This window comes from Epinephelus moara, chromosome 8, assembly GCF_006386435.1.
Source record: "Epinephelus moara isolate mb chromosome 8, YSFRI_EMoa_1.0, whole genome shotgun sequence".
Classification (NCBI taxonomy): Eukaryota; Metazoa; Chordata; class Actinopteri; order Perciformes; family Serranidae; genus Epinephelus; species Epinephelus moara.
Window position 1 is genome coordinate 4,749,270 of NC_065513.1, and position 24,606 is coordinate 4,773,875.

The 24,606-nt window shown below is 39.9% G+C and overlaps 2 protein-coding genes across 2 annotated transcripts in view; both read left to right on the forward strand.

Annotated features, from left to right (window-relative positions):
• si:ch211-158d24.2 (multiple epidermal growth factor-like domains protein 9) overlaps positions 1-7,868 on the forward strand; it is a 61,414-nt gene extending 53,546 nt beyond the window's left edge. Inside the window, exons 5-6 of the mRNA XM_050050341.1 lie at positions 326-595; positions 4,938-7,868. Coding sequence (XP_049906298.1) covers positions 326-595; positions 4,938-5,464 — 797 coding nt within the window. The 3' untranslated portion in view covers positions 5,465-7,868. The remainder of the gene's footprint in view (positions 1-325; positions 596-4,937) is intronic.
• Positions 7,869-7,966: 98 nt separating this feature from the next.
• si:ch211-158d24.4 (uncharacterized protein LOC560966 homolog) lies at positions 7,967-24,192 on the forward strand. The gene is made up of 4 exons (XM_050050389.1): positions 7,967-11,477; positions 16,450-16,480; positions 16,612-16,665; positions 19,255-24,192. Exons 1-4 carry the CDS (start codon positions 11,265-11,267, stop codon positions 19,662-19,664), a joined length of 708 nt encoding a protein of 235 aa, XP_049906346.1. The 5' UTR covers positions 7,967-11,264; the 3' UTR covers positions 19,665-24,192.
• Positions 24,193-24,606: the final 414 nt, after the last annotated feature.

Sequence of the window (24,606 nt, forward strand, 5' to 3'; positions counted from 1 at the left end):
GAGAATGTGTCGCCGCAAACGCGACAAACATCCACTAACTTTGACGGCGTTTTCTGCGAGCACGGCTGAGCCATTTTGTACCGCTGCACGTGTTTCTAGTGGGACTATGTTTACAAGCACAAGAGTTCAGTGAGCCACCGAAGGACCGCCCTGCAGATTTACTATTGGTTCTGCAACGTAGGGAGTTTTTTAAACTCTGAGACTGTATCCGCCCATCTAAACACAAAATCAGGGAGAAAGTCATCAGTCTTTAGTTAAGCAAAGCGTCTAAAGACTGACTTGTGAGTCTAGGCTCTGATGTGTGTCTTTGTCTATTTCTGTGCAGATCCCAGTGGCTCCCCGGAGTGTGACCAGTGCCTTCCCCGGTACAGCGGCCCATACTGTGACAAGTGTAGTGCCGGCTTCTACAAAGCATCTGGGGTTTGTGTTCCATGTGACTGCAGTGGGAATGCAGACCCTCAGGACCCTGCCCAGCTCTGTCACCCCGACACTGGCCACTGTCTCCGCTGCATCAACAACACCACCGGGCCCCAGTGCCAGCTCTGTGCACCGGGCTTTACAGGGGACGCCCGAGCACATAACTGCACCCGTCCAAGTAAGAGCAAACCATAATATACTGTTTGGTCAGATAAATCAGTTCGTGTTCACTTCGATGTTATAGCTTACTATAGCATATGTAATGCATTTATCAATGAAGGGGTTCAATGAAAGGTTTTATCGTAAAAAACAAAAAGGCTTTAGAGGCCCTGCACGCTCGTTCAGATGTGCTTGGTTATTCTGGCTTAGTAGACCTCTGCTCAGGTTCATTCAAGTGTAATTTATCACACCCTAACAGATGGAACAAAGCTGGAGAGCCAAGGAGATGTCAATCAAGCACACCTACACAGTGCTGAGAAAACATATAATCAGTCACAGTAATTCACGTCACCTGTGTAGGTTAAAGGGAAAGTTCAGGTCTTTTGAAGTGGGGTTGTATGAGGTACTTATCCATAATCCATTTACTACATACAGTAGATGGTAGTTGACACACCTCCAGTTTGGAGAAGCAGGCAGAAGTCTACAATCTACAGCTCTGTAGGGGTCAGCAACAAAACATATTTTTGCCACCAAAAATAGTCCCAGCTAAAAAAAATCACTATCAGTTTAAGTGTATACTATATTTGTAATATTTTCACTGCTTTAGCTTGCTGTCAGACAGCAATTTCCCCACAGGAAATAGAGGCCGTTAATATTAATCTCTTCAAAGCCAGACTCCATTCAGAAAAACAATTATTTAACATCTGGTCTACCGCTGCTTTGGTCAGTTATTTTGTTTGTGATATTGTGTTTCTTTCGGATTCAGCAAAACCACACAATAATACAAACTAACTAACTAATCAAAGCAGCAGTAGATCAACAGCTCCTGTGCTCAGTGAGCTAAAATTACTGTTTTTTCTAAATGGAGTCTGGTGGCATTGACAAGAGCATAGATGGGGAACTGAAGCAGTGTACAGCTTCCCCATAGGAACAGGCTGTCTGACAGAAAGGTAAAGGGGTGAAAGTACCCTCAATATAGCATACACTTAAACTGATATTAACATTTCTAGGTGGGACTATTTTAGGTGGCTAAAATATGTTTTATTGCTGACCCCATCCACAGCAGTACATTGCTTAGTTTCTGTGTCGGTACTCCAGCCTGCCACCCCAAACTGGGGGTATATCGAAAGACATACGCTGACTGTGCCTCACAAGACTCTACTTTAAAAAATCTGAACTATCCCTTTAACCATGGGTGTACAGGGTCTTTAAAAACTATTCATACCAATTACACATAGCACTTAAGAAATTTGTAGCTATAGGGTCATTTGTACAAAAACGGTAATACAAGAAATTTAAGTTGCTATAATTAAAAGATTATGTGCAACTGTAATAAAATTTCTAAATAATATTTTTAGGAACAGGTCTTTTCCCAAATAACATTAATGATGACAACATGTTCTGTAAGTGTGTCAGTGAGCTGAGTGAATGGATCAGGCTAAAGAAAATGGACTGCAGCCATTATTTATGGTAATTCATTATTGCCCTTGTGTCTTTTCTGCTTGGAAAGATATATTAAGTTTTGACTCATGGAAAGTCTATGACCATGTCCTAAATCATCCTCTGTTTACTCTATAGAGCATAATATCCGCTGTTCATTTTATTAGAGTGACCGCATTCTGAATGTGAAATTCATACACTACAAAGCACCTTCACACATTGAAAAAATGGAATAAAAAAAGAAAAATAAAGTAGTGCCCATGGCATGTGCGCTACTTTTTTACAGGAATCCCATCAGTGATAAGGCAAAATGACTAAGATTAATAAATGTCTGAAATCTAAATTTACTGCTAACTGCAGTTAACTGAGTGTCTTACAACCCCAATGCCAAAAAAGTTGGGACATTGTGTCAAACTTCAATAAAAACAGAATGTTATGATTTGTAAATTCTTTTTGACCTATATTCAATTGAATACAGTACAAAGACAAGATAAACTTTATTGTTTTTTATAAATATACACTCATTGTGAATTTGATATCTGCGACACATTTCAAAAAAGTTTGGACAGGAGTATGTTTACACTGTGAGACATCACTTTTTCTTTCAACAACACTCAGTAAGTGTTTGGGAACTGAGGGCACTAGCTGTTGAAGTTTTAAAAATGAAATTCTTTGCCATTCTTGCTTGATGTACGACTTCAGTGTCTTAATAGTCCGGGGTCTCTGTTGTAATATTTTGTACTGCATAATGTTCCACACAAGTTCAATGGGAGACAGGTCTGGACTGCAGGCAGGTCGGTCCAGTACCTGCAGTCTTGACTATGAAGCCAAACTGTTGAAACGTGCAGAATGTGTCTCATTGTCTTGCTGGAATAAGCAGGGACGTCCCTGAGAAAGATTTCATCTGGATGGCAGCATATACTGCTCCAAAACCTGTATGCACCTTTCAGCATTCATGGTGCCTTCACAGATGTGAAGTTACCCATGATGCCATGGGCACTAATACACCTCAATACCATCACAGATGCTGGCTTTGAATTTTGAGCTGGTAACAGTCTGAATGGGCCTTTTCCTTTTTAGCCTGAGGGCACAACGTTCATGATGTCCGTGTGAGAGCTCTGTCAGAAAGGTGACTTTTTATCCAGTTTTAAGCCATAATTTACGCTACACTTTTAGATCATGATTCTTTTATCTATACATTTTAACGTGGAAGAACTTTTAATTCATCAGATGCCTGCATCTTAAGTAAAATTGGCTAACAGCTGGATGTGGACTGCCTCGACTGTTACCGGCTTGCTAAGTTTGTTTTTAGCCAAACGGCTGGGTTAAAGCCTAGTTCACATTACACGATTTTCACAGCAATTTTGACGTCACAGAGGATCTTGAGAGCCACCTTGGGTTGGAGGTGAACCGGCAGATAGTCTGCCACGACGAGTCCTCATGTGTGAACAAGCCTACGAGCAAGTCACCCCCTCGTCTGCGACTGGGACTGGATATCTGGCATGCTAGAAAACTGGAGAAGTCTGACACGACTGACAAAGAGCATCAGCTAATGAGAGGCGGGATACATCTCACATCAGCACACAGGAGGACGAAGAAATGTGAGGAGGACAAGCCGCAGGGTTGCCAGGTCCACTTATTAGCTGTGACTTTGGGCGTGGTTTTTTTGCAAAGTCGCTTACAAACATTGGTGGTTGCGGTTTTTTGGGCTTGTTTCTATAGTGAAGTTGCTTATTTGGGCTTGTGGGGTGAAAATCGTGTAATGTGAACTAGCCTTAAGCTTTGAGCACTTTTGTGGACTTTTACGACCTGCATGTGTGATGGCTGAGTGTCATTCATGTCAGCTTAAGGCGAGTTCACATTATACGACTGGCCAACCAGTCTTGAGTCAAGGTGGTGGAGTTTTTCAATAATTATCAATCAATCATTTTTCCTGAGCCCATGTAGTAATCCTTTAAAAAGTTGTGTTGGTTTTTAATGCAGTGCTGTCTGAGGGGTCAAAGTTCACGGACATTCAGTATTTTTAGCTTTGCCCCTTACATGCAGAGATTTCTCTGGATTCTCTGAATCTTTTGATGATTTCCTGGGGTGTAGGGTGAAACCCCATAATGTGTGCTATTGTGCTTTGAAAAATGTTGTTCTTGAACTGTGCTGACCTATTTGCCCACACAAGTTTTCACAAAGTGGTGAACCGTGGGCTGCCCATGCTTGTGAACAACTGAGTTTTTTGTGGATGCCCCTTTCATACCCAATCATGATAATACCACCTTTTAGCAATTAATCTGTTTATCTGGGGGATGTTCCAAACAGATGTCTCTTGAAAACTCCACAAATTTCCCAGTCTTTTGTTGCTCCTGTCCTAACTTTTTTTGGAACATGTTGCAGGCATCAAATTCAGAATGAGTGTATATTTACGAAAAATAAAAAAGTTTATCAGTTTGAACATTACATATCTTGTCTTTGTGCTCTATCCAATTGAATATAGGGCCAAAAGGATTTGCAAATCATTGCATTCAACTTTTTTGGAATCAGGGTTGTATACATGCAGTAGTGAATATGATTTTAGACACAGCTCATTAATCACTTAGTTTGAGGGAGGATCATTATCTCTACACAGCTGTACATCTATGGCAAAACATGCTGAGTGAAAATCAGAACATAAAAGCTTTCAATTGCAAAAAAAAAAAAAAAAAGAATGCAGCTGGTTTATCCACTAATAAGTAGTAATGTCTTTTTGCCACAAGGTGTCACTAGTTACTTTGGTCATGCATCAATAACCTGGAGTCTGAATCAGCATTCTGTTACATATTCATCAACTACAGGCCTTTTTTCCATTGGCCTACAAGGATTATGAATTTAAGAAAGCTGTGAAATGACATCCACAATGTTTACCAGTGTTTTCACTGCTGTTTTCTCCTCAGCACCCCGGCTTCTTCCCACACCAGCAGATACAACCACAACAGAAGCTCTCACATCGAGTACATCTTCCCCCTCTACGACCACCACCAGCACCACTCTGACCTCCACCACAGCAAGAGGTGTCCCAGCTTCCGCGTCCAGCAACAACACAAGCACCGCGCTGAGCACTGCAGCCACCACCCAGGCACTGCTAACCAGCCTGAGCAGCCCTACTGACAACACTACGGCAGCTCTGACGGAAGTCTCCTGGACGCAGTTCAACATTATTATCCTGGCTGTCATCATTCTGGTGGTGCTGCTGCTGCTGGGCTTTGTCGGAGGCGTGTACACCTACAGGGAGTACCAGAACCGCAAGCTCAACGCCCCCTTCTGGACCATTGAACTGAAAGAGGACAACATCAGCTTCAGCAGCTACCACGACAGCATCCCCAACGCTGACGTGTCGGGCTTACTGGAGGATGAGGTCAACGAGGTGGCGCCCAACGGCCAGCTGGCTCTCACCACACAGGGCAACTGCTACAAGGCTTAGCACTCCATCCATTCCTAGATTTACAGATGACACAAAGCTGCTGGAAAAGTACCAAATCCAAAGCTCCTTCATGTATGACTGCCTGTTGTTCCCCTGCTGGTCTGTGGCACTTCACACAACACAGTGAGAACAAGCAGATGTGATCAAAGATATGGAAAAGAGACGCAAAGTTTCCACTAGAAACATTTTACCTTTTTGATATGATTTTGTGAGGAATGGGTGATCAGTGAAAAGTGTCCAAAGAACAAAGTGGGGTTGAGGTTTTGATGTGCCTGCAGGGGGCACTGTGGTGCAGAGTAGTGAGGTAATTGGCATGATGTAAGAAAGGTGCAAAACATAAACCTGTTGGCTGAAACACTGATCCTGACACTGGTTAGAGGACTTACGGGAGCCCTAGCATTTCAGATATTTTTAAAATGGACTTTTGACTGTTTAAGTTATAATTGGATCACTCGATCAGTGATCTTGAGAAATTGAGACAATGATTGTTATTTAATGAATTTTTATTCAGTTGTTATTTATTGGTTGACGTTTCATTCTTGGGGGAAAATGCTGCACATGTATGGTGTGTTAATTCATGGTGTTTTATCTTATGTGCTGTTGAATGGTAATTTGAATTGGCCAATATGTTTTCATGTATAGTTTGTGTGTTTTGGAGAGAATCATAGGGGAAGATGAAGGGTGCTGGCACAAGCATTTTTAATGACCTCATCTTATGTTTATAGCTTCCTGTCTTTTGTTAACGTGTGCCAGCTCACCTGAAGTATCCAAGAGGAGTGTTTCTTTCAAAGAAACTACAGCTACCGTTTATAAACTCTCACCACTTGACACTACTGCAGGGTAGTGACTTTTACTGGGCTTGCATAAACCGCCTACCTACATGCAATCTAATCTGCTCTTTGCTACCCCAGCAAAGCTGAACAAAAGCATTTGAAAAAGGTGTCATATTTATGTAGAGGTTGGGCTCTGTGACTCAGTTGATAGGACCATTTAAAACATAAACAGTTTTCTAGTATTGATACTGTTGTTATGGAGAGAAACCAGCCTGCACACTGTAAATTTTCCTCAGCCTACCGGTTATTTTTATCACCTGTAATCAAGTTGCATCAGCTTAAAGGGATAGTTCAGGCTTTTTGAAGTTGGGTTGCATGGGGTATTTTTCCATAGACAGCATATGACAAACAGTAGATGTTAGTCGGCACGTCCTGAATTTGGAGAGGCAGACTGGAGACTGACATGGAAACTAAGCAATGTACTGCTGAGGAGGGGTCAGCAACAAAACATATTTCAGCCACCTAAAAATAGTCCCCGCTAAAAAAATCATTTTCAGTTTAACTGTACGCTATATTGACAGTATTTTCACTGCTGTACCTTAATGTCAGATAGTTATTTCCAACTGGAAAATGAAGCCATTATATCGCTCTCTTCAATGCCAGACTCCATGAAGGAAAACAGTGATTTAACATTGCTGAACACAGGAGCTGCTGCTGATGTTATTGCGTGACTTTGGAGTTTAAAAAGGTTAGTTCAGATTCACCAAAGTCACACATTACACAGACTAACTAACCGATTAAAGCAGTGGCAGACCAGCAGCTCCTGCGTTCAGCAAACTAAAGTTACTGTTTTTGTCAGTGGAACTGAAGCTGTTAACTGCTTCCTTGTCAAAACAGGCTTTCAGACTGAAAGGTAAGGTAGTGAAAATACTCTTAATAGCATACACCTAACCTGAAATTAATTTTTCCAGGTGGGACTTTTTTAGATGGCTAAAATACATTTTGTTGCTGACCCCATCCATACATACATTGCTTAGCTTCCCTGTCATGCTCCATTCTGCTTCTCCAAATTGGGGGTGTGCCGACTGACATCTACTGCATGTAACACACTGACTATGGAGAAGTACCCCATAAAACCCCACTTCAAAAAATCCAAACAATCCCTTCAAATGGAGAGATGCTGTAAAATTGATTGACTTCAAAGCATCACACCTGATACTGGACATGTTTTCTGTGTTGTTTAGGCTACCATTGGTTGGGTGCACTTCATTTAACCATGGTGAATGAGTAAAGCTAATTATGGAACTAACTCCTCAGGTACTGGCTCTTTCCCTAATGTGATCACTGTAAATATGATTATTGTACAGATGAATGTGAATAGTAGCACTATTATTGTACAGGTAGAATACTGTGTGTACACTGTCACTCAACAAGCTCCCAATCTTTCACTCTGCAGGGTGTGATGTTGCAGTCAGCCCACAGCTTTTGTATTTTATTTCTTATTCTCAGTGGACTTTGCCATATGTGCAGCTGCGGGACTAAAATGAACCACCCAAAACAAAGAAGACAATTATGTAAATAATTCTCCAAAATCAGAGCTCAACTCTCAAATAAAAATGGATTTAACTGTTGTCTATGTGTTTCTCACATCCCTTTAATTTAAGTCATTACCACATTTTTAAAGATCCTTTCCACAGATATTTGAAGACGTAAAAATACTCTTCATGGGATAATAATGACCGCGATGTGGTTTTTCCACAAAAACTTACATCCTGGTGTTAAACTGATATTTAGAGGTCCAGTGTGTAGGATTTAGAGGGACATATTGGCAGAAATGGAATATAATATAATAACTATTTTTTCTTTAGTTTATATTCATCTGAAAATGCGAATTGTGTTTTCTTTGCCTTAGAATGAGCCATATATATCTACATAGGGTCCTCGTCTAGAGATCGCCATGTTGCACCACCATGTTTCTACAGTAGTCGTGATCGGACAAACTAAACACTGGCTCTAGACAAAGCAAATCATGTTTTTCATTTGCAGCCCCTCTGCAACAAGAGTGTCAGAAAAACATTGATTTTTTTTAATGTGAAATTACTTTATTCAGTGTATTTAGCTTGACAGATTTGTTTCTTCAGCCTCTGGATAAAATATCAGAGAAAAAAGCTAAGAACACATTAGCAGGTGTTAGGCTAGCAGCCTGATCCACCTAACAGCATCAGAAAAATATGATTTTTTTTTTTTTTTTTTACAATGACACTGATTTATTCAGTGTTTTTACCAGTTTATATCATTGGGTCTGTTATTTTTTGGAGGAGACGTCTGCGGAAAAAAACCTTCTGAACGTCTGGATGAGGAAAAATGTGAGCAAACATCAGTAGGTGCTTGTCTCAGACAGGGTGAACTGGAAAGACGCAGATTTGTAACATGAAACTGCTTCATTCATTTTTTTTTCTGTGTGTGTGTTTTTTACTGGTTTAAATCATCTGGTTAGTTTGTTTTGGAGAGAAGGAGACCTCTGCATATACAGTAATTTGGCTCCTGGTAAAAACCTGCTGAACAATGAACACTTTTAGCTGGTTGCAATCTGCAATCCTCACTGCTAGATGCGACTAAATCTTACCTGCTGTTGATTTAAGGTGAGTGCAGAGAATCTTTCTCTCTTCAGCAAATGAGTGTGAAAACAGTCTTCTAGTGTCAAAATCTGCACATACATCATTCTGCACAGTAAAGCTCAAACACCCAACTAGTAACGACAAGCAAAATACGCTTTGAATAAATTCATCATGTATTAATAATTCTGCCTCACCAACACTGGTTCTACAAATTCCTAAGTCCTCATGTTAATACTATTTTATTCTTCAAAACAAGATTTGCATTTACTGCTGCAGGCTGGCCTCGACTATCCTCTCTGCAACAACCTGGCTATGGCCCTGCCCATCTCCCATCCACAGAACAGCTGTAGGGTCTCCATATTATTCTGATGCTATCCCTATTTTTCCTGTGACATCTCACCTCTCAGCCCACTGCAGTCTGTTTTATCCACTGACTGAAGCCTGCCTATCTCTTAACACACAAACACACACACTTCCTGTTGCTGTTGTTACTATGTCACTATTAAAATGCTGACAGGATGAATCTTGTACTGATTTCTTAATAATAGTATAGCATTTTCTGTTTCTAAAGCGGTCTGAATTATTTGGCCACTTACGCAACTACTGCTAAATGAATACTTGCTTATTTTACAGTTTTTTGGGGACTTGCTAAAATGTCATGTGAGAATGATGGGTGTTACAGAGGTGGACACTTTTCTATAGGCAAACGGATTATACAGAAATGAGAATGCTTTCATACACTTCATTTAAAATAGATTAAACAAATTATCAATCCTGACTCCAGGGTTAGTTTGATTGAAGGAGAGTGTGAGTACTGTAGCCAGGGGAGCCAATGACTTTTTCAGGAATTAAGACAATGCTATTTAAAAGAAAACCTGGACCCTATTTTCCTATGCTTGTCAGTGACTAATAGACATTTTTTAATTTGGTCATGTAGAGAGAGACCACTGAAACAAAACAGGCTGCAATGTAATCTCTGTGGGCAATTGTGCTGATTTACATCCAATAAAAGTGCTTGCTTTTGCCTCTGACAGGTTCACATTGTTATTATAAGTGTCTAACAACATTATAAAAAAAAGACCCTACAGAGAAATTAAATGTATTTCTTCAGCTTTCGCTAGTCTGTTTGTTATGGTGACCAAGGCTCACTCAAGGAGAAGTCTTGTTCTGAAATCTTGTGAGAGGTGGCTTGACAACTCTGGGCTCATTTGTGAGAGCCCGAGAGAGGAGTGCCGGGAAAAGTTTGTTGTGTTGGAGTACAGAAAGCATAACTGTGTTATCTAAAAGATTTTCAATGTCATGGCTGAACATTTAGCTGATTTCGAGAACGTGGAAAAGAGATTTTAGAACGAGACTTCCTTGAGCGAGATATGGTAACACATTAACAAACAGACCGGATCAGTGAAAGGTAAAAAAAAAAATGACGGTACACAATTGCCCCTAGGGATTACACTGCAGCCTGTTTTACCACTGTGTCTGCAATGCTCTGTCAAAAAAAAACTGCTGTCTCCATCAGTCACTAAGACACAAAAATATGGAAAAAATAGGGCGCAGTGTTCAAAAATACTTAAGTTTTCCTTTAATGCCCAGTCAAGTTCTATTAGACTTATAATTAGTATAAAGTTGCATAATGTTCTTCAGAATTATCAGTTATTTTCATTTTCATGTAAAAATGTTGCATCAGTGCTTTTATTATGCTGACTAGATCATATGGCTATGATTGTGGTTTGGATGACATTATAGTTAAACTGACAGTATTTTTTTAATTTTAATTTGTTTCAGCTTCAGAGGAATGCACCGTTTTCACTATGACAGGTATGAAGTTGGCTTAAGTGCTGTCTTGACAGTCGTCATGAATGGGAAGTAAATCAGCAGGCAGGGGCAGGAGGCCGATTTTATATTCATTTACAAAGACAAATCAGTGGCACTGGTATTGGCGGAGGGTGATTATCTTGTCGTTCGTGTCGGCTCTTTCTCCTCGTCACGGCATATATTAAAAGCTCAGTCGGTACTGATGGGGTTGTCTCTTACAGTAAGGGGTAAGAATGTGAGGGATAGCTGTAGAAAGTCATGTCGTGATATGGGACTACAACAACTTCCCCCATTAAGTCCTTTGTTGGTTTTGGTTGTGCACTTGTCATTAGAGGCAAACTAATCGAACCCGTGGGAGCGGGGGTATGCAAGCTATTGTTAACAATATAATGGCTGTCCCATGAGAGGAGGCTGCGGAAAACTCACTTCAGAAAGAGGAAGTTCGTGTCTGACTCCTGACACTAAGTGAAACTCGGGTAGCCTAAATCGAGACTCCTTAACATTGCAGTGGTTTTCAACGTGGGCGACACCGCGCTGATAAATGGAGATGTAGGATGGGAGCCGGCGGCTGATCCGTGAATAGCCTAAACCAGCTGCATGGAGGAAGAGGGCTGCTGCTACTGCGGAGGGGAGGCAGGACTACACCGGCCAAACGCTTTTCAATTTCTCCGCCAGACAGAGACACGACCACGGCGAACGGCTCAGTTTTTCGTCGTGGCGCTCCTTCTACTGATTTCTGTGGCTCTGGCTTTGCTGGTCGTGATCACGGTGGTGCTCGGAGGGCGAGATCATCAGTCACCGGACAGCCAGGTAACCTTTACATAGCTCACCTGTACAGTCCACCAGCTCACATGTGCTGTTGTTGCAAGGGGTTGGCCAAAGCTGTTAACAAGTTTATAAATGGGTAGTTCATTTAAAGGCTAACCAACGTTACGCAAGTGGTCTGTAGTCTTTGAATTTACCGCTGTTGCCTTAAGGCTAACTTTTAATGAAAAATGTTTCGCAAACATTACATTAGGATATTTTCTTTCTAAATGGGTCAAAGTTTATTTCCTGATGTAGTGTTTGGTAACGTTGGCTTTAAATTTGATCCAAGTGCTCTAGCAACGAAAGTCCAGAGAAGTAAACCGTAGCCTAGTTTATAGGAGCACCTTAACTCAAACGTCATAAAATGCAGCTAAAACAAGAATTAGACGAACTTACTCTGGTGTCAATGTTACTTTGCAGGCAACATGCGTCACTGTTTTTACATCAACTTCTACTCACAAAAACTTCTGTTTGGTCCTTTACAAAAATGTAGACTAGGATTAATTCAGGGTGAGTGGGACATCAGGTTGGGTGGGACAGTATAAGTAAATTGGCTGTATTTTCTCCCCTGGTCATTGAAAATAAAAACTTTTTTATGCTGAGCCTTGCTGTGAAACCACATTATCAAAGTTGCTTACACTCATTGGTGTGATGTCACATGTGGGGGCGGGGCCAACATCAAACAGGAAGTTGACCCTGCATAACCCAAGGTGAGGAAAATGATTTTGATTGTTATGATCATAACAAAAAAATATTTTAGCCAGGATATTGCAGAAATATTTGATGGAAACATGAATTTGATGCACTTCTATAATAAAATCATTAAAAAAAAGAATGTTACGATTATGTTTATATTTATGGAATTGGGTTACTTTTATGTCTTGGGTGGGTGGGACAGCATGGTTTTGGGCGAGTGGAACAGTACCAAAAGACACTGGTAATGAATAAAAATGATCAATCCTGCCATAGGGAATCATTATATATGTTCCAGATTAATAGTTCCTAACCTTCTCATGTGTGCAGACCCAAAATCTACCACACAATTGTTGATGGAGCACCTCGATTTTGCTGCTAGCCCGACTATCTAGCTAGCAAAACAACTAGCATAAACATCAAGTGTACCCAGCCTGCTAGGGATGCATGATAACAGATTATTTGAAATTTTGACCTGAATTCTGATAAATGTATCCATGAATTTTTGTTTGTAGGCATGTTCAATAAAGGTAGTCTCGCCACCAGACAATCAGAGATCTCCGCCTTCTGATAGTCTGGGGACACTCCTTTCTAAAGTGTGTTTAACACACCGGCGAAAATGGCCGGCAACAAAGCAACGCCTCTTGCATTTTTTTTAAAAGGACACGCCCTCCCGGAAATGTGCGCTCCCCCTTTTCTCGTCTGCAAGGAAACAAACACACAGAGAGCTTGAAAATGGATGCCGAGAGATTTAACTCCGTTTTATCAAACGTGTGCTCAGTCCACAAGATTGTGGAAATGAAGGACTTACAGCGACTTTGTTTAAAACTTTTAACGCAGTCGGACTATGTTTACAAGCACAAGAGTTCAGCGAGCCACCGAAGGACCGCCCTGCGGATTTACTATTGGTTCTGCAACGTAGGGAGTTTTTTTAAACTCTGAAATTGTATCCGCCCATCTAAACACAAAATCAGGGAGAAAGTCATCAGTCTTGAGTTAAGCAAAGCATCTAAAGACTTACTTCTGAGTCTACATTAAAGGTAACAGGCTAAATCAGTGATTAGATGTGTTGTCCCACTCACCCAAATTTCACACACAAAAACGATTTTTAGTCAGTTCACAAAAAAGGGTATGCCATGCATCCATGGAATATAATCCGATCTTCTTTCCTCCTCAGATGGATAGGTAACATCTTCAGCATTACAGAAATGTATCATATGTTGGGTTATTTTTTGAAATCCATACAATGCAGAAAACCGAAAACTGCCCTACTCACCCTGAACTCACCCTACTTATTTAAAATTAACTATGAATTGGCAGTAGGCCTACGCTACAAAGAATGCTTCATTGATTTATATGGCCACAACAGACTGACAGTTGGAATAGCTAAAAAAGATTTTATAAACATATATATATATATATATATATATGTTTATATACATACACATATATATACATATATAGTAAACAACAACAACAACAACAATATAGATATAGATATAGATATGGGTGCCAGATTATGTTTTAAAATGGGTGAGCAAACATGGAAAGATACATAATTGGCAGGGGGGTTGGGGTTGCAATATTTCTGCACCATCTGCACTAGTCTAGATTAGTTTGAGGGTGTAGAGATCAGCATAATAATTGGGTGGACCCTGTTTGTTTCAATTTCAATTTCAATTTTATTCATAAAGCCCAATATCACAAATCACAATTTGCCTCAGAGGGCTTTACAGCATACGACATCCCTCTGTCCTTTGGACCCTCACGCAGATAAGGAAAAACTTCCCCCAAAAAAACCCTTTGACAGGGAAAAAAATGGTAGAAGTAGTGGAGTTATAGATCTATTACAATGTTTAGATATGAAAAATACTGAATTACTAGTCCATACCCATTGAGTACAGCATACCATACCATGACTTAGTCATACCAAAAATTAGAAAAAAACCCACAACATTCAGCCACAGGGGGAGCCACAGCGATCTGTCGCATTTTAGCCATTTTTAAGCATTTTTTCTGTTGTTATAGCGCCACCCAGTTGCCAATTAGAGTTAAATTTCTCCAGTCACCTTGAGGCTTCCTGTTCTACATATCTACCAAGTTTAGTAAAAACTGATATGGCGGTTCGGCCTAGATAAGAAATTAGCTCTCTAGCGCCCCCATTTTGTTTGATTATTGGGTCAATAATGGAGGTGTCCCCTCAGATTATGTGTGGTCATATGCCTACAAAGTTGCGTGGTGATCGGTGCTCAGTTTTAGTAAGTTTTCCAACTTTTGCCACTTTAGATATTGGTCCCTAGATTATGTTCACTGAGTTTCATACAGATCGGTCAAACTTCCTAGGAAGAGATCGATTTGAAGTGTTTTTCAAAAATTTCAAAATGGCGGAAAACCTATAAAACCAGAAGTTATGGGTTGTTGAGGCAAATTTGTTCCTCATGGGGAGAAGCATCTCTGTGCAAAGTTTCATGTCTCTACGACATACAAGGCATGAGATATGCCCATTCAAAGTTTGCAATCCTGATCACACTGAAAGCACAGCGCAGAGCGGCTGGATGGGACCGACAGAAAGTAATGCATCCTGGTTTTTATAAAGAATTCCATCCAAAGTCTGACTAAAAGTGATACTTATACTAAATAAAAGGACAGAGGGATGTTGTATGCTGTAAAGCCCTGTGAGGCAAATTGTGATTTGTGATATTGGGCTTTATAAATAAAATTGATTGATTGATTGATAAATAAGTCACTTTCCACTGCTGAACATTTGACTGTTAATTGAGGCAATTTCATGTTGTGAGGAGAAGCTCTGCAGTTTGTCTGCCTCTCTCACTGCACTGAGAGAGGCAGCATACGACATCCCTCTGTCCTTTGGACCCTCACACAGAGAAGGAAAAACTTCCCCCAAAAAACCCTTTCACAGGGAAAAAAATTGTAGAAGTAGTGGAGTTATAGATCTATTACAATGTTTAGATATGAAAAATACTGAATTACTAGTCCATACCCATTGAGTACAGCATACCATACCATGACTTAGTCATACCAAAGAAAATTAGATAAAATGTGTTATATTTTTATTATGCCTACTTGTTTTTGTCAGGTGTTAAAAAAGCAAACTTAATCTATCAGGCTTGTTTCTTAAAAACACAACAATTAGTATTTCTGAGAGAGAGAGAGAGAGAGAGAGAGACAGAGAGAGAGAGAGAGAGAGAGAGAGAGACAGAGAGAGAGAGAGAGACAGAGACAGAGACAGAGAGAGAGACTGACAGACAGCGCACTCTGTGTGTTTGTTTTAACCAACAACATAATAATTAACTGGTCAATTCACAGCAACACAGTTCAGTGTTGCTGTGAATTGAAGCCAGGGGCACAGAAACTGCTTTTGCATAGGTGCATAGGGCCCAGAATTTGGTGCTACGCCCCTGTTGTCCAGACTCAATGATGAGCCACCTTTGGTAGTTGCTTAATCTGGGTCAAAAACTTATCATTGCTCCTCAAATAAGCTCTTAATTGTTCAAAGCCACTCCTAAACCTGTTAGTTATATGTCTTTTCAATAATCTTTGTGCCCTAATAACTGACTCAGAGGAAAGTGGGTTTTGAGAGGAAAGTAAGATGGGCCGGGTTGTTACTGATTACCTCACTGGCATAGGCTGTCAGGATGTTGCTTATGACTTCCATGTCGCTGGCCAAACCCGGTTACATCAACTTCATCCTCCCTAGGGGAACAACACCCATAGTCCTTTCATCCGTCTTTAACTAGATTTTTCTCACAAATAGGCCTCTAAAGCATACAGGTTTTCCCCAAAACAAGACATTCACAATATAATATAACTGACTGCTAGTATTTAAGGAGCCCAAGATGTAAAACCTTTTGTGTCCCATTTTACCTGATGTCTCACCGTCCCTGACTTCACTGTGGCCTGTATGACCACTTCATGTCTACAAAGCTTGTGTTTACTGAAGCAGTATCAGTCATGTATGTGATATTGGTCCATTTACTGTAGCCTATATTTAAATCAGTTTGTTTGTTTTCATATATATTGTTATATAATAATATGATTATGTAAATACAACTCTTTAAAAAATAATGAAAACATGTTCGCGGATTCTGATACAGATATTATTGTGAATCCATAATATAGTTACAATTGTGTCATTATAATGCACACTTGCGACTGCATTTACAGTACTGTAGTATTCTTCTTGACTGCACTATTTTAATTTCTTCTATCATTGCTGTTAATTACAAAAAAGTTGCTAAGACTGTGTTTGTTTTCCTTCCAGCTGTTGATGCAATCTGAGAGGCTTTCATCAGGTAAATATTTTGTTCAGCATTCCAGTTAGATAAAATGCATAGTTGATTTCTGGCCAGAAAAGATCAAATGGGCTTGGAAAAACAATCATCCATCAGTGTGTGTTAAACAATACTTTGAATCTCTCTTGTAGGTGACAGACAGCAGCAACCCAAAGACTTCAAGAATCCAAGTGCAATGCTAACAGGTACAACAGTGCAGTAGTGCAAGGCTGCCATGATGAGGGGTGTACTGAACGCCTGTTTTCCTAGAAAAGCACTAATGTTTGTTACCCCACTGGGGTTGCACCGGCTAAAAATGCTGTGAACTGACCAGTTTGACCAGTTAATTATGTTGTTGGTTAAAACAAACACACGGAGTGCACTGTCTCTCTCTCTCTCTCTCTCTCTCTCTCTCTCTGTCTCAATTCAATTCAATTCAATTCAAATGGCTTTATCTCTCTCTCTCACCCTCTTTACTATACATCCAACATGCAGCTGCTGGTTGAAGAGTTTATACTGAAAATGCACAGAAATACTAATTGTTGTGTTTTTAAGAAACAAGCCTGATAGATTAATTTTGCTTTTTTTAAACACCTGACAAAAACAAGTAGGCATAATACAATTATAACACATTTTCTCTCACACCGCAGTGCAGTGAGAGAGGCAGACAAACTGCAGAGCTTCTCCTCACAACATGAAATTGCCTCAATTAACAGTCAAATGTTCAGCAGTGGAAAGTGACTTATTTAGTATAAGTATCACTTTTAGTCAGACTTTGGGTGGAATTCTTTATAAAAACCAGGATGCATTACTTTCTGTCGGTCCCATCCAGCCGCTCTGCGCTGTGCTTTCAGTGTGATCAGGATTGCAAACTTTGAATGGGCATATCTCATGCCTTGTGTGTCGTAGAGACATGAAACTTTGCACAGAGATGCTTCTCCCATGAGGAACAAATTTGCCTCAAGAACCCATAACTTCTGGTTATATAGATTTTCCGCCATTTTGAATTTTTTGAAAAACACTTCAAATCGATCTCTTCCTAGGAAGTTTGACCAATCTGCATGAAACTCGGTGAACATAATCTAGGGACCAATATCTAAAGTGGCAAAAGTTGGAAAACTTACTAAAACTGAGCTTCTATAAGGCAATGAATATTGCAGAGGGCGTGGCTCATCACATAAAGGTGTATAACATCTCAAGGGTTTCACTGATCACCACGCAACTTTGTAGGCATATGACCACACATAATCTGAGGGGACCCCTCCATCATTAATCCGATCAAACAAAATGGGGGCATTAGAGAGCTAATTTAAAAGGGTTTTTTGGGGGAAGTTTTTCCTTATCTGCGTGAGGGTCCAAAGGACAGAGGGATGTCGTATGCTGTAAAGCCCTCTGAGGCAAATTGTGATTTGTGATATTGCGCTTTATAAATAAAATTGAAATTGAACAGTTTGGGCCCTGATTATTATGGTTAATTTTTCATACAGGGTCCACCCAATTATTATGCTGATCTCTACACCCTCAAACTAATCTAGACTAGTGCAGATGGTGCAAAAATATTGCAACCCCAACCCCCCTGCCAATTATGTATCTTTCCATGTTTGCTCACCCATTTTAAAACATAATCTGGCACCCATATCTATATCTATATCTATATTGTTGTTGTTGTTGTTGTTTTCTTTACTAGTTTACTGCCTTCCTTTTAAAGGTCCAGCATGTAGGATTTAGGTGAATTTATGTTATCTAGTAGAGAGGGTTGCAGATTTCAACCAGCTGAAACTTCTCCTTGTTAGAATTTCTTCAGTGTTGATTGTTCAGGAGGTTTTTACTGGGAACTGAATTATCCGCAGAAGTCTCTTCCTCTCCAAAGCAAACAGACCAGGTGATTAAAATCAGTTAAAACACTGAATAAAGCTGTTTCATGTTACAAATCAGTGTTTCTCCTATGCTGTTTGGCACTTAGGAGACAGGACACTAGCCTAGCACCTGCTAATATTTGTTCACCTTTTTTCTGCAATGACTTACGATCCAGATGTTTAGGAGGTTTTTCCCGGGAGCTGAATTATCTGCAGAGGTCTCCTTTCTGTCCAAAACAAACAGACCCGATGATTTAAACCTGTAAAAAAGCTGAATAAAACAGTATCACTCCAAAAGAAATCACTGTTTTCTGACGCTGCTCGTCACAGAGGGGCTTTTAACTACAGTCACCAACGTGAAAACATGAATGGCCCTATCTACAGCCAGTGTTTGGTCTACTGTGGAAACATGGTGGTGCAACACACTGATCTCCGTAGACGAGGGCCCACTCTGTGTGTAGACATAAACAGCACATTCTGAGGTAATAGAAACACAACACTTCTTATTTTCAGGTGACTATACACTAAAGAAAACAAACTTCTTATAAGCTGTACAGAAATGTTACAAATTGAAGAATAACAACAAAAAGTGTCTTAGTAAGATGTTCCACTATTGTTCTCCAGAGCAGCTTCAGTGCTCCTCCGCATAGATCCTAAGTCTCTGGAGCACTACTGAAGGGATGATCACCATTCTTCCCAAAGACATTCCCTCATTTGGTGCTTTGGAAATGGTGGTGAAAAACTCTGTATAATCTTTAATAGGTGTTCAACTGATTTGAGATCTGGTGACTGCAAAGGCCATAGGATGTCATCCACATGATTATGCTAGGGGAGGGAAGGTGGAAGCACAGGGCTGTGACATATTTCATGTTATAAAGAAATGATACAGGTGCAGAAACATTCATAACCTTATTTTTGCCTTTCTGCTCTCATCCTCAGCTCCTAAAGGCAACAACACTGTTGGGGAATATCTTGCATGGGAGAGTGACGAAGGGAATGCCTTCTGCCATGGAGGGTTCAACTACTCCAGCGGGAACCTCGTTGTGCCCAGGAAGGGCATCTACAGAGTCTTCTTGCAGATCACCTATGAGGGCGCGGGTTTGAGTGATGAGCTGAGACTCAGCAACACAGTGTTTGTTATCGGGGATAATTACAAAAACAATGTGCCACTCCTGTCATCAGTCGAGACAGTGAGTTGCAGCATGAAGCAGTGGAGGAAATCCCTCTATACAGCCGGCTTGTTCTCCCTGGAGGCTAACAGCAGACTACGCGTGACATCATTGTACCCTAAACTTATTGTTCTTGAGAAAGAATCCCAGGTGTTTTTTGGTGCCGAACTTGTGTCTTAGTAATCCGGTCAGAATTACCTCAGTCTGATCTTGAAGTTGTTTGCACATTCAACTCCTTAGGAACATAAGGGAAAATACCAGTGTAGCTTTATGATTTCTTTTACTATTACTGTTCATGAGAACCCACTGATGACTCTGTAGCAGCAAGAAGCTACCAGTATCTGCTTCGCTGTAGGTTGTTTGCTTTACCTTATTGAAGCTAGTGGCTGCCTTATTTTTAACTCATTAATATCAGCTTACAGAGACATACAGTAACGATGGCTTAACAATGCCTCAGCACTGTTCTATAGAGCAGATACATTTTCTGAACAGCATCCTTAACATTTGTAACTGCACATGCTTCTGGCAAAATAGGCACTGTCAGCTGTATTGAATATATCCTATCCACTTAAGCCAATGTTGGGGGTCACGGGGGGGCTGGAGCCTATCCCAGTTGAAATTGGGCAAGAGGGGGGTACGCCCTGGACAGGTCACCAGACTATCATAGGGCTGACACATAGAGACAGACAACTATTCAAGCTTATATTTACACCTAGAGGCAATTTAGAGTTATCAATTAACCTGCATGTCTTTGGACTGTGGGAGGAAGCCAGAGAACCTGGAGAAAACCCACGGGGAGAACATGCAAAGTCCGCACAGAAGGGCTCCCCCAACTCAGGATTCAAACCCCCCACCCTGGGTCCTAACTGTACCACCATGCTGCCACTACTACCAACCAGACTGAGCTAAATGTGAGGCTTCAACAATAGTGTTGAACAAAAAGGGATTGTTCATGTAAACAGTACAGTTTTCATCGTCTACCTACAAAGAGGAATAGATTGCCACCCTTACTGTACAACATTAATACTGTAGTGTCAGGTTTTAAAAAATATAATACACTGTTTCGTATTTTTGCACACACCCTACTTTAATGCATACACTACATTTTCACATGCTTGGAATGACATAAAAATTATAAGAGATATATAATCAGAATGTGCCTAAGAGAATGATGGCTACAATGACAGGTCTGTCATCAAACTTAAGGGCAATATCCCTATCTGACATTACTCTCAATCTTCATTAGTAAATTACCTGTCATTAAAAACAAACTTAGCAACATATCTTGAACTATGTGTTTAGTCATGTAGGCTGAGAATGTTTTACTGATTTTACTGTTAACCTTCTTTCATATCATATAAAATGAATGCCTGAAGTTATTTATTTTGCTACTACTTTATATAACTAATATTAGTGAAGTCTGCTGCTGAATTTGGGGTCATGTTTCAGTCAGTAGAACTCTGATTTAATTAGTCAGCAGGTATAAAAAGGTGTAGACTGTGTTGTTAAGGCAGACGAGTTGAGCAATAGCTGGGACACATCAGGTTTATTCATTTCACATGGAGCTAAAATTAATACAGATTTATGTTGAATGTTCGCAGAATGTGTTGGTGTCTGTTTATGAGTCTTAAGAAATCATAAATAATCTTTTAGTAGTAGTTGTTCTTCATCAATAAAAAAATGCCAGCTTCTCATAGTTTAGGATTTTCTGTCTTACATCACTGTCAGCTGTATATCTGAATATCTGTGATTTCAACTGTTGGTCGGACAAAGCAAGCACTTTGAAGACACCACCCTGCATTATGAAAATACTAATCAGTCTTTTAAAAGTATTTTCTGACATTTTACAGACTAAAAAAATCCATTAACCAAAAAATAACAAACAGACTGATCTGGTGTCCTGACATAGAAGAATCTGATTTTTTCACATGGAATAAGTAAGGGCCCAGAGATGTCATGACAATTTGCTTATTAGATGACAATATTTCTTGATTGCAAGTGTACATTGGTATTTCTGTAGATTAAAGGTCAGGGTATCATTGAAAGCATTAGGACTCAAATTTTGGGGAACATAAATTTCCACAAAAATTTCTGCAGAATTTTGAATGTTAGTTTTCAAGATGAGCAAAGCATTGAACAAGGGGATATGTCTTGGACAAATATTTTGCTCTAAAATGTCAGACAGACTGACATATTGATCAAAAAAGGCCACCATTGTTAGGCCAGCACCCTTAGGTTTTGCCCCACCTTTAAAAATAACTGGACTGTAGCAAGCACGGCTGTGTCATTGTAGGGAGCATTCCAGGGAACAAATCCAGGTTCACTTATTAAATCATGTTGCTTTTGGCTTGTGTCCAACACCAACATGCCAATAACCACATAATCACCTCAGCCCAATAGGTTGTCATACTAATACTCAGTGCTGTTAGCAGCAGTTGATTATTAAAATCCCCTTGGGTTCATTTGAGGCAATTAGAAATTTCAGCTTTTTGTGACAAACCTCAAATACATTATATTTGCACATTTCATCGGAATCATATCAATGTTTCTGAAATCCCATAGTAAATGAGCTGCCTTTGTCGCCAGGAGGTGGAAGGGATAGGGGATGGTGCAGGCAAAACACCTGCCAAGCTGCAGACAGCTGATCCAGACCATCAAACAAAACCTGTTTTGTCAATTCTGTTTTTTCAGCTGCTTTATATGCAACAAACGTGGGTGTTTCATAGCAGCTTGTTGCTTTTATTTCAGCGAGGATAGTGGCATGAAAAGCGGTTGTTTTTTACTGAGACATTGCCGCTATTCCTGCAGGGATTGTGCCCCCAAAACCACAGTGATGGTAAAACTTAAAGTTTCAATGTATCCGCTACATATCGTGCAAATGTGACATATCCGTGGTTTTCAGAAACCCACAATGCCAACATATTTTCTGGCGACTGGGTTGGCAAGAAATATTGACCCCTGTCCCCAATATTGACTGTGTAAATAAGCTACTGTGACATCAACCATGAGTTTGTCTGGTTCATAGTAGGCTGTAAAGATGTTTATTTCTGCTGTAAAGTTAGGCATTTTAATATGGGGGTCTATGGAGATTTACACTGTTTTTGGCACTTCCTTACTGGCTTGATTTTTCAGCCTCAGAGGTTGCAGGTCCTGATTCAGCCAACCCCCAATCTTTTTTTTAAGCTAGGGGACATTTTTTGAAAGGTGTCACTGAAAATCGTAAACAGTTGGTCAGTCTCTCTTTTTCACCAAGATTAAAAATGAGTCAATAACTGTCATTTCAATAAGGAGATATCAATTGGAAACATGTAAAAAGTCAGCAGCGGTCAAAAACTTTGGCAATTAGACTCTACTTGTGTGAAGCATCTTCCTTAAACCTGAAGATAAGAGATAGAGTAAGGAGATTGTAATGATATTTAAGGAGCAACGTCCAAGGACAGATTGGCTTGAGGCACACAAGCAGAGGCTCGAGGAACACAGATATGGTGAGGTAGGGTTTTATGAATGAAAGGAATTTTGACAGCACTTTGTAACACAAGAGTCAATAGTATTCCAAGAAGTCAAGTTGTTAGTCATTTTCGCATGTAGATTTTATTTGAACAGCTGAATGTGATTAGTGCTATAGGACATTAGTCACTTACAGCATTAAAGTCATTTGAATAAACACTCCAGATGAAATGAAATACCATACAGGGCTGAATTAGTCTGTGTTGCAATAGCTAACTCAGCAGGTTTGATAAGGGAGGTTTGAAGAGTAGTAAACAGTGCAGAGTTACCGGCAGCCCACGCCCACACAGTCCAGCTGCCATGATCACTTTTTTGGCTAAATGTGTTTATGGTTTATTATGTAATAAAAATGAAAAAAATGCAAAACCACTTTCACCACCGCCAAGGACAAACAGATTATTCTTATATATAGTCTGGTTCTGCCTTTCCAGTGTCAACATATAGATATATATATATGTTTTGAAGTAATGTTGAAAAAAATGTTGCAACTCATGTCTTTTTCAAAATGAAGAATAATCATCTAGTTTATAACTGCAGGGTGTATGTGTGAGCAGCATGCAGTTGACCCACACATGGTGACAGAATTTTTCCAAGTCAGGAAAGGACAAATTTGTACATTCAATTCAATGATATTTTAAAATTACACCTCTTGTGAAATTGACTTAGGAAATAGAATGTGCTGGAAACGTAAAACACATTTAAGTATATGCAAAGTGTGAAACTCCTGAATGACGCTGTTGTCATCTCTGTTTGAAAAGTGATGGCTCAGAGTCAGACGCACAACTGGCTGCATGTCTTGACTCAAGATGTTTGAGGAATGTCACAACAGTCTGCTGTTGGATCATAAAGGATCATTATACACTTGCTGTATTTATGAGTTGATGAATTTGACTTTTCTCTCTGTAAGCTGTATAAAAAAAAAACGTGGAAAAAGTTTTGCTCTTTGTTAGTTTTAATATGAAAGGTGCTGTTGTTGCTTAGCACTCTGTACTCTGAGTTGGTGCTATGCAAATTAACATTTTCCTACTGAAAGAGATCATATGATTCATGTTTATTTTTATGTGAATAGTTTCTAAAAAAAAAAGAAAGATTAATGAAAAGAAAAATACTTGGATGACAAAACACAAAGCTATTTCCTTCTGTCTGTGGGGAGTGGAAATGTGGGGATATATTTTTTGCCTGACATTACTTCATATCCCAGATGTTTCTCTCACCAGCACAGCAGCTCAGTTTGGGGATTTTGGCCTCAGGCCCTACAATGAATGAGTTAGGGCATACATCTGTAACTGTAACAGGAAGAGAAGCATGGCTCAGAGAATAAATGGCTTCATTATTATCATGTTTAAAAATTGTAAAATGTATTCATATGTTATTAAGTTTGTACTATCAGTGGGATGTACCAGATGAGATAGAAATTAACCATGTGCAGTGGCACCCACCAAAATTTTTCCGTGGGGTGTCTAGATGAGGCCACTGAAAATCTGGAGTGGCACGCCAAAGCCAAAAGCCATAACTGAATTTGAAGAGTTCCTTTTTGCTGTTGAAGTGTATAGGCTAGTTAAATACTATATCAATATGCAGAGTTAAGGAATCATATACTAATACATTTTGGTTT